Below are 13,622 nucleotides of genomic sequence, written 5' to 3'. Positions count from 1 at the left end.
TATTGGCAATGCTCCATGGGAAAATAATATGCAAAGAAAGAGAACCACCTTGCGGTAGTGACTCCTGATGAGTTATTTGAACGGTGTTTTCTGCAATATTTTATAGGATAGGCCATCAGTATCTGATTTGGTGGGGGTCCAACACCCGGGAACTCTGCCGATCAGCTGTTTGAAAAGGCACCGGTGCAGTAGCAGTGTGGCTTTCTCCCAGCTTTGAGTAGGCCATGTGGCATCACGTTCATCGGCCACATGGCCTAGGAGCAGCTCAGGCCCATTGAAGTGAATAGGGCTGAGCTGCAAAACTAAACACAGCCGCTGTATAATGTACAGCACTGTGCTTGGTGATCTGAGAGAAGGCCTGTGACGCTACTGCGAGAGCCGGTGCCTGCATTCTCAAACAGCTGATCAGCAGAGGATAGGTCATCAGTTAAAATATCTCAGAAAACCCCCTTAAAATGGTTGTCCAGCCATATCCATTTATGACCTCCTCGTTAAACTGCTAATTGGTGCTGGACCCCCCGCCAAACAGATATTGATGACCTATCCTGACGATAGGTCATCAATATTTATGGCTGTGCAACCCCTTTAAGGAGAACCAGGACTCTACCTAAGCTGCATCCAAGGTATTGCACAGACAGCCTCCTACTCCTACTATTGCAGTGCTGGTGCCTTCTCAAACAGCTGTTCAATGGGGGTCCTGGGTGTTGGATCCCCGCCAATCAGAAAATATCACCGAAAACACCTTTACAGTGACCTATTGGGTGCCACTACCACAAGGTGGTGCTAGTAAAATGGTTCTCTTTCTTTGGGAGATACCTCTTTGCATATTATTTTCCCATGGAGCATTGCCAATAGGTCTCCATACCATGGATCATTTCAAGTCTCAGGGCTGGTTTCTTTAAGGAGAGCCAGTACCCCACCTAAGCTGCATCCAAGGCATTGCACACAGTCAGCCAGAATCCCACGGCGTACTGATGAGGGGCAAACACTCCGAAACAGTTGTCCATGGATGGATATTTGGCTTGCCTATTTTCCCTTCTCAAGTCCCAGGGCTTGTTAAAGAGACAGATTCTGTCACTTTGGTCTGGTGATTGCTTATAATTTTTCTTTTCATCAGACCTGAGACCATGCGTATGGAGAGAGGAGGTAGCTCTGGGCTCCTGAAGTGTGGCAAAAGTACAACTTATGAAGGAGGGTTACGAGAACCTGCTATTATGTATTGGGAAGGAAAAATAAAACCAGGTAAGAACAACTTATGTCTAGAAATATATGACCCAAAAGAGTTATAGCATAACTACGTATCATCTACCTCTGAATACTACACACGGTTTGTGCTACTAAATTTGTAGAAATTTTTTGCTAATTATCGTTATTCCTGTTACAAGTAGTCAATTCATTTTGAACATAATGTAACAGTAATGCAGACGATAGAGATGTACATTATACAAAATGTTGTCAGTTGCAATTTGTGATGGCTGGCTGTAATATGAAAATTATTACTCTAGGTTTTTATCTCGTGTCTCTGGATAGCTTCACTTTTTTTTATTAAAGAATGTGGCCACTGTGTTCATTCTTCTGATGACTTGTAGGAGTGACCTCGGAGCTGGCCAGCACTCTGGACATTCTGCCTACTGTAGCATCTCTAACAGGCACCCCTCTTCCCAAAGTCACATTGGATGGATATGATCTAAGTAGACTTCTTATTAATGGAGAAAAGGTAAGTAATTTGCAATGCATATGGAAGGCTGTTAGTATGCCTAATAGCAATGAATGAATGAAGACCCTGGCTAGTCGATAAGATTAACTTTACAATTTTTCTTGGCCAACTATATAACATATGAAAAAGTCTCCAAAAAACAACTTTTTTTTTTCCTTTTGGCTATATTTTTGTCTGGTAATGCTGAGCCACATTCACTAATAGTACACAGACAGCTTTTAGGGTATACCTACATTATGCCAAACAATGGGAATATAGCCAGACAGCCCTGTGGTACTTTTGTGAATTTTTAGTGGTTATTTTATTATTATTTTTTCATGTCAATATATTAAATAAAAAAACAAAACCTTGCCGTTTTTGCACTGAGCCTAATAGGTGCAACTCCTTGATTTCTACAGATTACTTTTCTACAGTTAACTGCTGCATGATTGCAATGACAGTTATCACCTGTATAAAGATGATACAAGATCCATCATTCACAATAGGTGATATCACAGTTTATCTACTCCCTCCTGACCCTCTGCACAGGTCACAGAGTACGCCTCTCCCATAAAAGTCAGTGAGATCCCATCCTGTCCATTGTCAGTAACCTATGGTGGCTGCTGTAATGCATGTCTCTAATTGCTGTTGCGCAGGCAAGATGGTTGACCCCCATAATCATGTTCAGGAAATATCTGTAATGTTACAGACATTGGTTGTGAAACTACTACATCAACCGAACAGTCTAACTTTGGGCTAATCCTAAGAGCATTATTTTGGCAGTCCCCTTGTATTCAGTTTTTGACTTTGGGTCACCATCATAATGTGGGGGAAGAGACAGTCTGGGACAGGTTTCTCCGAGCAAAGGATCAGTACCGTGATCAGGCAAAGGTCAGATCAGATAGATTTAGCTAACTTAAATATCCTTCCCATGAACCCATAGGCGTGTTGCCTGGCCTACAATACTTCACACACTATGCATACTACCGGTATATCTCTAAATTCAGGTTCATTAGTATCTGAAGTTTTTGGGTAAATTCGGGACAAATTCCAAACCGGTAGAATCGATTTTCTCCCCCTAAGTCTTAGTAAATTACGCCTAAGCACACATTAACATATATTTGGTGATCTTGTTTAGTTTTCCTTCAGCTTGGTTGCAGCAGACCCAAAAATATTAACTACAGTGTCCATCATTTATTTTTATTTTTTTATTTGAGGCCAGTGGTACCTGAGTAGGATATTTTGGTGGTAATTATTATTATTTTACAGCTCACAGTAAATTCTAGTAATGAGTTCTTATCAGTATATTAAGCTATAGATATGTATTACTTATTATCTTTATCATTCATTATGGTTTTCTAATTTGTCTAATATGTTGGCTGTCTGTGATCTTCGAATAATTTGTCCAGAAAAAATAAATTCTGGTTGGCAACCCTGAGTGTCTCATCTGGTGTCCCTAAGGCAAGTTGGAAAATAAAGGCACCATTTAATTTGACCATTGAAGTAAAGCTTTACATGGATGTAAAGCTTTACATGGATGTAAAGATTATAATTTCAAGTTATAGAGATGTTAAAGGGGTTCTCTGGGAATTAAGAAAATGAAAATACTTAAATATTACTTCATTATCACTATATTACTGAATACCTTTCATTAGTTATAATGGCTCATTTTGTCAGGGAAGCAGTCATTAGGAAAAATAAAATGGCCACCAACCTACTAGTCCACACAAAACCTGTCCTAATTACACAGGAGGACAAGTTAGAGCTGCGCCATCTTCCTCTCTTACTTGGGGAGGGGAGTCCTCTCCTGCAAAAAACGGAAACGGCACGGATCCATTTTGCAGCCCTTCGACTTCTATTATGACGGAATGCCTCTAAAGGCATTCCGTCATAGAATTGCGTTATGGTCTGTGGTAACGGAATCCATAACTCAGTTCACCTTTTACCAGTAACCGAAGCGTGAACGAATTTCATAACTTGAAATTCACTCCTCTCTAAGGCTCCATTCACACGTCCGCAACCTGTTTTGCGGATACGCGGAGCCACGGATCCGCAAAACACGGAAAGCGGCAATGTGTGTTCCGCATTTTGCGGACCGCACATTGCCGACACTAATAAAATATGCCTGTTCTTGTCCGCAATTGCGGACAAGAATAGGACATGTTCTATTTTTTTGCGGAAACGGAAGCACGGATGCGGAAGTGCGGATCCGCAAATGTGGATGCGGACAGCACATTCTGGCCCCATTGAAAATGAATGGGTCTGCACCCGTTCCGCAAAATTGCGGAACTGATGCGGATCCATTTTGCGGACGTGTGAATGGACCCTAATTGTAGCATTTCCCACTGTATAAAATGTTTCTCCATAAAGAAAATCATATCTTGAGAAATCTATATTCTTGTATTATACTTTGTCAGTTGCTAAAATATCCCAACACTTGTTGGACGGAGTAAAATCTTCTATGGGCAGCCTGATTCTTCTGCTTTTCCTTTGGAGAAGTCCCTACTTCCCACCATAATATATGAAACTTGGAGGAGTAAGATGCTACTGAAGGGCCTCGCGCATCCTGTCAACATCTTGTACTTCTTTTCAATAGGCAATCTTTCTGCAGGCTTCGATGTCATTGAGGAAAATTCGACCGTTTTATAACCGAGACCTTTTCACGTCCTCGTTAGGTTGTTTTAGTTGCACAGTTCATTTAAATGGAAATGACTTGGCAGAGTTGCTGTACCATTACTGGTACTGTAGGTTACATTGTGCTAATGCTCCCTTCCAGTTTTCTACAATATACTTACAAATAAACAATTATCTCTCAGTTGGACGTCGGTCCTGTAAGTAAGAATGCAAGAATGCCTACTGCTTCTGCAACAGCCCTCTGAGCAATGAAGATGGCTTAGATTATGCTGAGCGCTCGTCCTGCAGTTAGGGAGTTATCATCATAGAACAGCTTTTATTAGTAACCTGGTAATATGTACATACATGTGTGTATAGAATTAGAAATTCCTAACAGAATGGCCCAGATTTACCAATGTGTCTTGGCCAAAAATCTGTCTAAAAACTTGGCACATGTACAGTAAGGTTTCTACACTACTTTTTTTTTTTTTTCCTCTCTGAATTGCTTGACAAAGGGGCTTAGTGGGGAATAGGCAGAACTTCTTTGGAAAGGGCCGGGACTTAAGATGTACCATTTTGCGCCAACATTTCTGTGCAATTCTGGCGTTAAAATCTGTCTGAAAGTAAGCTAACCAGCAGTTGGTATAGACTCGGAGAAAGGTGTCTGTTCCTTCGCCACACTTATCATCCAGCCTGAGCCCCTGTGATAAATCTGGTGCAGGTTTAGACTGCCTGTGTAAGGTTACAGAGCAGTGGGATATACTGCAGACTTCCACTGAAGGGATATGTAGGGAGATCTTCCAAAATGAGATTGAAATATTATGCACAAAAAGGTCCAGATTTACTAATCCTACAGATCAGGGATGCCCAACCTGTGGCCCTCCAGATGCTGCAAAACTGCAACTCCCAGCATGCCCAGGCAGCCGACTGCTATCAGCCTACAGCAGGGCCTGGTGGGAGTTGTAGTTTTACAACAGCTGGAGGGGTGCAGGTTGGGCATCCCCTGATTAGTAAATATGGACCTTTTTTTGTGCAAAAGTTTTCAAGCTCATTTTTGAGGATCTCCTTGCATATCCCTTCAATGGAAGTCTGCAGTATATCCCACTGCATTGGAATATAGTGGGATATGTCACAAAAAAAAAGAAATATAAAAATGAGGTTTTTTTTTTTCTCTTTTTGCTGTATTCCTCTTTATGGAATAACAGTCTACCACACTATTCGATACCACAGAAGAAAGGTGGACCTGTGTATACTAGACCGACTGCCATGAATGCCAAACGTATGCTCCAAATGTCATGTGAACATAGTTTTAGTTACTTATTGAGTGAAGTCTTTGAATATACTACCGGCTTCTGAGGTCTTCGTCTAAGGCCAGTTTTTAGACCTACCTGATTTGTTTCGAATCTTCAGTGGAGATACCTTAATCAAAAAGCTGCAACAAAGGACAGTATAATGCAGGGCAATAGGATAAAATGTTTGAGTTCCCTCACTGATGTTTGCCACAGATGTCACCCTTTTAATGGGCAGTCACATGTAGTATTCAGCACACCATAATGGGACTTACTAGACCTGTGAAAGCACAATTCTTTCTAACGCTAACATTTATGTATCTAGAAATATTCTTCATTCTTTTTGCATTTCCATTTACTGTTGCCTTTGTATCATATATTATAAAAAAATAAATCGTTTTTCAAATTTATATAGGACATAGGTAATCAACTCTGTTCTCTGTTTTTCCTGTCATTTAGTCTTCAAAGTGAATTGGTTAGCCCACACTCTTACCTTTCCCCGATAGATTACTCAAAAACATAATCATTTTTTCAATTGGAATCGCTTAAAAATATGTTCCTATGTCAAGGAACTGCTGTTACATACTTGTTACCGCGCCCCCTGGTGTTCATCGGAGTTCCTCTAATATCTTTATTACTCAACACACCATTGTACCATAATTATGATGTCCTTTTGCACTTCGCAGCGCAAGGTCTGGTTGTTTACTGCAGGTGACCTATCAGGCTTCACATCACTAGGCTAAACTGAGAATTCTGGCTAGCTGTGATCCTGGTGACGTCACTGGCGCAAACAGGCGGTCTATATCACTGCCGGAGGCTGTTTTGGAGGCGGGTACTATGCTACTTTGCAAAACTATAGACCACCCATTTGTGTCGGTGACGTCTTGCAGCTAGGTGGAAGTCTCTGCCTAGCATAGTGATGTGGAGCCCAGTACATCACTGGCAGTAAACAAACAGACCTTCTGCTTTGTGGTGCAGCACAAGGCAAGGGGGAGCATCAAAGAGCTTATATCTGGGTTTAGCCTTGAACCCGGAGAACCCCCTTCAAACAAAAGAGCGTAAAGATGCACTTTATCATCCAGCTGCCAAATAAATGTGGTACATGAAAAATGTGGTGCATCTTTAGATTATCTAGTGTAAATTTATACTGTCTAAATATTAGGGCTGTCGAATATAATCGATGCAGCGATGCATCGCGATTCGACCCCCGGCGATTCTGCATCGATGCGGTTGCTTTAAATAATCGATGCATGTTGATGACGTCAGCGTCGCGTCCGCCGTGCAGCCGAGTCGGAAAAAAGTTTTTGGGCGCCTTCTTTCCCGCCTCCCGCTGACGTGTCAGAGGGGGTGGCGACAACATTGAGTGAGCCGGGTCTGACTGAGTGAGGAGGAGCCGGAGGCGTGGTTTCCGCGCATCTCCGGCTCCCAGGCAGACACTCGGAAGCAGGCGGCAGTGCGGACGTGCGGTGGCTGGCGGCGAGGTGAGTTTTGTCACCTATGTAATATCTACCTCCAAAGCGCCTGCCACCTACACAGCATATACACCTACCGCCTGCCACCTACACAGCTCATATTGCCGCTTCTCATACCTTTGCCGCCCGCGCCATGTTTCTTCTTTATTTTTCCGGTTGTGTATCTTCTTATTCTTCCCCTCCGTCTACAGTGGACGGAACTTTAGGTTCCGGGTCTATGAAAGGCGGTCAAACAGCGGCCCCTAGTGGCCAGTCTGGGAATGTCTACATTTATCTCACACTATTCAGGAGATTGCTCCCAGCAGGAGGTGATCCACACTGACAACTCTCAGCTAAGGGCAGGGATCTGAAACTGCTGGGGTGTCAGATTTACTGACAGTTACTGATCCTGCACCATCAGAGCCCCTTCACACGTGTATCAGTCCCTACTGAGAGGATGGTTATTGTGGATACAATGTAGCATACACAGGATCTATCAACCTGAAACCTCCAGGACTAAGGCTACTTTCACACTAGCGCTTGATCGGATCCGTTCTGAACGGATCCGATCATATTAATGCAGACGGAGGCTCCGTTCAGTACGGATCCGTCTGCATTAATAACTTAGAAAATTTTCTAAGTGCGCAAGATGCCTGAGCGGATCCGTCCAGACTTTCAATGTAAAGTCAATGGGGGACGGATCCGCTTGAAGATTGAGCCATATGGTGACCTCTTCAAGCGGATCCGTTCCCATTGACTTACATTGTAAGTCTGGACGGATCCGCACGGCCAGGCGGACCGCGTTCAGCTGTCCGCCTGTCCGTGCGGAGGCGAGCGGAGCGGAGGCTGAACGCCGCCAGACTGATGCAGTCTGAGCGGATCCGCTCCATTCAGACTGCATCAGGGCTGGACGGAGGCGTTCGGGTCCGCTCGTGAGCCCCTTCAAACGGAGCTCACGAACGGACCGACGAACGCTAGTGTGAAACTAGCCTAATACTGATGGTCTCTCAGGTTCTTTCACACTTGCGTTTTTCTTTTCCGGCATAGAGTTCCGTCCTAGGAGCTCAATACCGGAAAAGAACTGACCAGTTTTATCCTAATGCATTCTGAATGGAGAGCAATCCGTTCAGGAGGCATCAGTTCAGTCCCTCTTACGTTTTTTGACCGGAGAGAATACCGCAGCATGCAGCAGTTTTCTCTCCGGCCAAAAATCCTGAACACTTGCCGGATCCAGCTTTAAACTTATATTGAAATGTATTAGTGCCAGATCCGGCATTAAAATTGCTGCATTGACGGATCCGTTCTTCCGATCTGCGCAGACCTTTAAATCTGTGAAAAAAAATAAACACCGGATCCGTTTTTCCAGATGACACCGGAGAGACAGATCCGGTATTTCAATGCATTTGTCAGACGGATCCGCCTGACAATAGATACAAATAAATATTTTTGTGCAATTTCTGACTGATTGAATTAATTTTTTGATGTAAAATTGAAAAACAAGGGGACTTGGGTAATAATCTTGATGCATCGTGATGCATCGCCGAATCGAATCGAATCGAATCGTGGACTTGATAATCGTAATCGCATCGAATCGTGAGACGAGTGAAGATGCGCAGCCCTACTAAATATTAGAAAGGGATGGTAGATCGGTCATCTGTCCAGTATTTTTTATTTTTTTTGTTATGTTACCCTTAGGATACCGGAGGTTTTTTCATTTTTGCGTTTTAATTTTTCTTCCCTATCTTCCTTGAGCCATAACTTTATTTTTCCATTCACAAAGCCATCCGAGGGCTTGTTTTTTTGCGAGACAAGTTGTACTTTCTAATGCCACTATTTCATATGGCAATTTTACAGGTTTTGTACCAATGGCGTTCCCGTTGCAGCAAAAATGACCCATGCCCTTCACTCTCTGAGTCCGTATGATTACAATGATACCACATATGTATAGGTTTTTTTTTTTTAGTGTAAAAATAAATTGAAACTTTGAAGAAGCAATTATTTAATTTTTTTTACATCACCATATTCTGAACCCCATAACTTTTTTTTATAGTTATATCTACTTAGCTGTGCGGGGGCTCATTTTTTGCGGGACGATCTGTAGTACCATTCTGGAGTGTGTGTGTGTGTGACTTTTTGATCACATTTTATTACATTTTTGGGGGCAAGCGATCACTTTGCTGCCTGGCCGCCACACTTCTTGTCCTTAGAAATACTAACTCTCATTTTGGGCGACTTTAGCCTCCCCATTTCTATCTAGCCAGCCCTATCTCCCGTCAGCCTCCCAGCTTGTATCTCTTACCTCCTCTGTTGGATTTTCACAAATTTAAACTCTCAGACGCATAAATAAAGTAACACACTTGACCTGGTCTTTTTCCTGCTCTCCTTAGTTTCAAACTTTACTAACTATACTCTACCACTCTCTGACCACAACCTTCTCTCCTTCACTGTCACAAGTCCTCATCCATCTTGGCACACTCCTACTTATCACACATTCAGAAATCTACATGCCATTGACACTAAGAAGCTTATAGACTTTTTACAGTCATCACTGTTCTCAATCTCCTCTTTCTCCTGTAAAAACACTGGCTGCAAAACACTATAATGACACCCACAGAAGCAACCTGGGAAAAAAGTAGCGCCCCCTACACTCAGATCTTCCAAACAGAAACAAAAGCAACCCTGGCTTACACCTCAATCCAAAAGTGCAGGATCTTAGTACAGACCTCTGTGCTGAAGACCCGGCAGAGCGAACTGCAGACTGGTCTCTAATCTTCCCTTCATCCGTAAACACATGGACTGTTTGGTCTAGTCTTGCCTCATCCGTTATCTTCCAGCTTACTCTGTCCTTTTATAAATTTACTATCTGGTTTTTGCACCCTATATAATTTTATAAAGTATTTTATTTGCAGTTTATGCTAGTAAAAATGTAAATTAGTTGACTACTTTTCCTTTTTAACATTTCCCATGTGTAAAAAGCAAAAATAAAGGTCTCGTATATAACTAATGCTACTTTCACACTTGCGTTCGTCGGTCCGCTCGTGAGCTCCGTTTGAAGGAGCTCACGAGCGGACCCGAACGCCTCCGTCCAGCCCTGATGCAGTCTGAATGGAGCGGATCCGCTCAGACTGCATCAGTCTGGCGGCGTTCAGCCTCCGCTCCGGACGGCCAGGCGGACAGCTGAACGCTGCTTGCAGCGTTCGGGTGTCCGCCTGGCCGTGCGGAGGCGAGCGGATCCGTTCAGACTTACAATGTAAGTCAATGGGAACGGATCCGCTTGAAGATGACACCGTATGGCTCAATCTTCAAGCGGATCCGTCCCCCATTGACTTTACATTGAAAGTCTGAACGGATCCGCTCAGGCTACTTTCAGACTTAATTTTTCTAAGTTATTAATGCAGACGGATCCGTTCTGAACGGAGCCTCCGTCTGCATTAATATGATCGGATCCGTTCAGAACGGATCCGATCAAGCGCAAGTGTGAAAGTAGCCTAAAAAGGGTGCAAAAATGTTGTACATAACCAAATGGAAAAAAGTTATGGCTTTTAAAGCCTAAAAAAAAAAAAAAATGTGTTGGATGGGGTAAATGGCACGGTGTTGAACTGGTTAACAAATGTGGACTTGTTTCCATACAAACCTAACCACATCTTAATCTGTTGTACTTTAGAGTCCAAGGAATACTTTTTACTATTATCCTCCATCTATTGATCCAACCAGAGGGATCTACGCCCTGAGGATGGGAAAATACAAGGCTCATTTCTATACAGAGGGTAACTACTGATTTGTATGCCATGTTTACAGAGGAGAGCAATTTAAGAAATGGGACAGCATGCCTGGAGAAATCAAATTCGCCATGTATGTTCCAGTTGCTGTCATCAGAATGAATGCATTTTATATATTTTTTTCTATTAGGACCTTTTATTTAACACAGAAATAATATGACAAACTGCGGGCTATAGATTGATAACCAGTCCTCAGAATAGGTAATCACTATTGGATTGGTGGGGGTCCGACACCCGGGACCCCCACTGATCCACTGTTTAGGGCTGCTTCAATGAATAAACTGAAGGCTCCGTACACTGTGCAGTTTCCATTGCAGGTGTACTGAAGCTCGTTCACTTCAACAGGAGCTGAGCTGCAGCACCCTGGCACTGCCACTACCCCGTGTATGGAGCTGTCTGCCTCCACCACTGTACACAGTAGCATGCATCGCAGCAGCCCTGCACAGCTGATCATTGGGGATGTCAGGTCATCAATATAAGATTGACACCCATCTGAAGGACCCCTTTAAATGTTGACAACAAATTAATGCTACGATATGCAGCCTAAAAACCCAATTGAGTTTTCTTATAAATATTAGTTCATCATAAAGTTGACTTTAATTTACTATTCTTTATTGACCTTTACACTGGGCTCACACCTGAGCATACCTGATAAAGCGCTGTTTACAAGCGTGTTTATCGGGCATTTACATACGTGCGAGGAAACAAGCAAACGCCCATTGTCGCGCGTTCCCGCTAAGTCTATGTGCGGGAACGCGCGACAATACGCCCCAAAGAAGCTCCTATACTTCTTGGGGCGTAGGGCGTTTTACATCGCGTTCGTACTCGCTGTAAAACGCTCAGGTGAGAACCATTCCCATAGGGAATCATTGGTTTTTGCCTGTTGAGCGTTTTACAGCGCGTAGGAACGTGCTGTAAAACGCTCAGGTGTGAACCCAGCCTTAACAACATGGACAGCTCTGCAGCCAGTTTTTATAGCTCTAGTGCAGCTTCTCAAATAGTCCTGATGAACAGTCTTCTAGTGTCCTGTGTCTACAGCTGGTATGCTCACTTCATGGAGTATTCCCATCTCAGTCATTTATGAGATTAGAATTCCTGTTGAATGCTGTGGCAGGGGTTACAGAAACAGCCAAGCGGGCTATGCTACACTGTTTCCGTACCTCCCACAGAAGTAAATTGGAGTAACGGATACATCTTAGCACAGCCAACTCCATAACCCTGGTCAGAGGCCGCCACATATAATGTGTATTCCTATCTCAGCTGTAATTGGCTGAGATGAGAATACCCCTTTAAGAGATCTCCAAGGTTAAAAGCTGCAAAAGACCATTCTGTAGCCTGATCCTGCCATCCATCTGTCCTCTACTTCTTGCCGACCCATCAATGTCTTATTTCTTTGAATTCTTAATGCTTGACATGATTTTACATTTCCCCAAAGGAGCATTTCACAGTGAGACAACTCCAGATCCAGACTGCCACATCACTGCGCTGCTGACTGAGCATAACCCGCCTCTGCTGTTTGATCTCGACACAGACCCCGCTGAGAACTATAACTTACTGAAACCGGTTATCCCTAAAGAGCTCCAACCAATTGTAAATGAAATCCAAAATGAACGGGAAAGATTTCTCAAGAGTATGACTTATGCAGAAAGTGAGCTTAACAAAGGCGAGGACCCATCGCTGAGACCATGTTGTAACCCAGAATGCACTCCTAAGCCAAACTGTTGCCGCTGTTAAACCTCACACTCAGATCTTCTGAATAGGCCTCAGGTCAAGTGTCTTAAATCCAAAGAAGTCTCTCATGAGAAGTCATGGATGAAGATGCAAGTTATCTTTTTTTTCATTTACAAATGCAGTTTTGAGGGTTTTTTTTGTTTTTTAAGCAAAAGCTTGTTGATGCTAAAAAAGAGGATTTTCTTTGTGCATTGTATCCTAAATAATCCACACCTGGCTTTGGCTAAAAGAAATTGCACTAGAAATGGCTTAAATTATTATTATTATTTTTTTCATAAGAAGACTTCAGTATTTCAACCAGAGAAGTGTTATAGGTTCCTGTAACTTCCATTCCTTTCAGTAGAGAATGACTGTGCATGTGTGGCCACCTCTGCATAGAAAACTGGAAATAGAGTGTACTTGTTCTCGAGGTTGGACCATCACCAGTATAACACTTAAAGTGGTTATCTAGTCAGGGGGGCACCACCAATGAAGCCAAGTAAGGTGATCGCCTCAGGCAGCACCAGGTAGGGGCGGGGGAGGGGGGGGGCAGCTGAATGGCCATGAGTTGACAGGGTTAGGCTAAGAAATTGGCATTGGGGAGGTGGGGTGTTTAAGTTTTCGCCTCAGGCAGCAGAAAGGCTAGGTGCACCACTGTATCTAGTGATTAGATTAATATTGATGACCTATCCTCAGGATAGGTTATCAGATCAGTGGGGGATTGACACCCAGGACCTCACTTATCAGCTGTTAGAAGAGGCTGGTGCTATGTGAGCTCCACAACCTCTTCCTAGGCCAAGTGAGGTCACTGGACATCGGTCACATGGCCTAGTTGCAGCTCAGCCCCATTGAAGTGAATACCAATACCAAGCACAGCTGCTATACTATGTATGTACGTCTCTGTGCTTGGTAAGCTCCCAGGAGCCTGCTGTGCTCACCAGAGCTCCGGTGAGCGAGGGTTGCCGGGGCCGGACCACCACCAATGTGACAACTATAATCTATCCCAAGGATAGGCCATCATTATGTATTCTTAAATAACCCCTTTAATATGTTAGATTACCATTCTGTCTTGGCAAACCCTTAA

The 13,622-nt window shown here is 43.3% G+C and overlaps 1 protein-coding gene across 1 annotated transcript in view; it reads left to right on the top strand.

The window, feature by feature from the left end:
* Nucleotides 1–13,242, top strand: part of ARSA (arylsulfatase A) — a 34,091-nt gene extending 20,849 nt beyond the window's left edge. Inside the window, exons 5-8 of the mRNA XM_044273687.1 lie at nucleotides 1,118–1,242; nucleotides 1,590–1,717; nucleotides 10,714–10,816; nucleotides 12,264–13,242. Of these exons, the coding sequence (XP_044129622.1) occupies nucleotides 1,118–1,242; nucleotides 1,590–1,717; nucleotides 10,714–10,816; nucleotides 12,264–12,562 (655 nt within the window). The 3' untranslated portion in view covers nucleotides 12,563–13,242. The remainder of the gene's footprint in view (nucleotides 1–1,117; nucleotides 1,243–1,589; nucleotides 1,718–10,713; nucleotides 10,817–12,263) is intronic.
* The last annotated feature ends 380 nt before the right edge of the window (nucleotides 13,243–13,622 follow it).

The sequence above is a fragment of the Bufo gargarizans genome, unplaced genomic scaffold (genome assembly GCF_014858855.1).
Source record: "Bufo gargarizans isolate SCDJY-AF-19 unplaced genomic scaffold, ASM1485885v1 original_scaffold_1057_pilon, whole genome shotgun sequence".
Lineage (NCBI taxonomy): Eukaryota > Metazoa > Chordata > Amphibia > Anura > Bufonidae > Bufo > Bufo gargarizans.
Note: the sequence above shows the minus strand (reverse complement) of the source record. Positions and strands in the feature narration are given on the sequence as shown.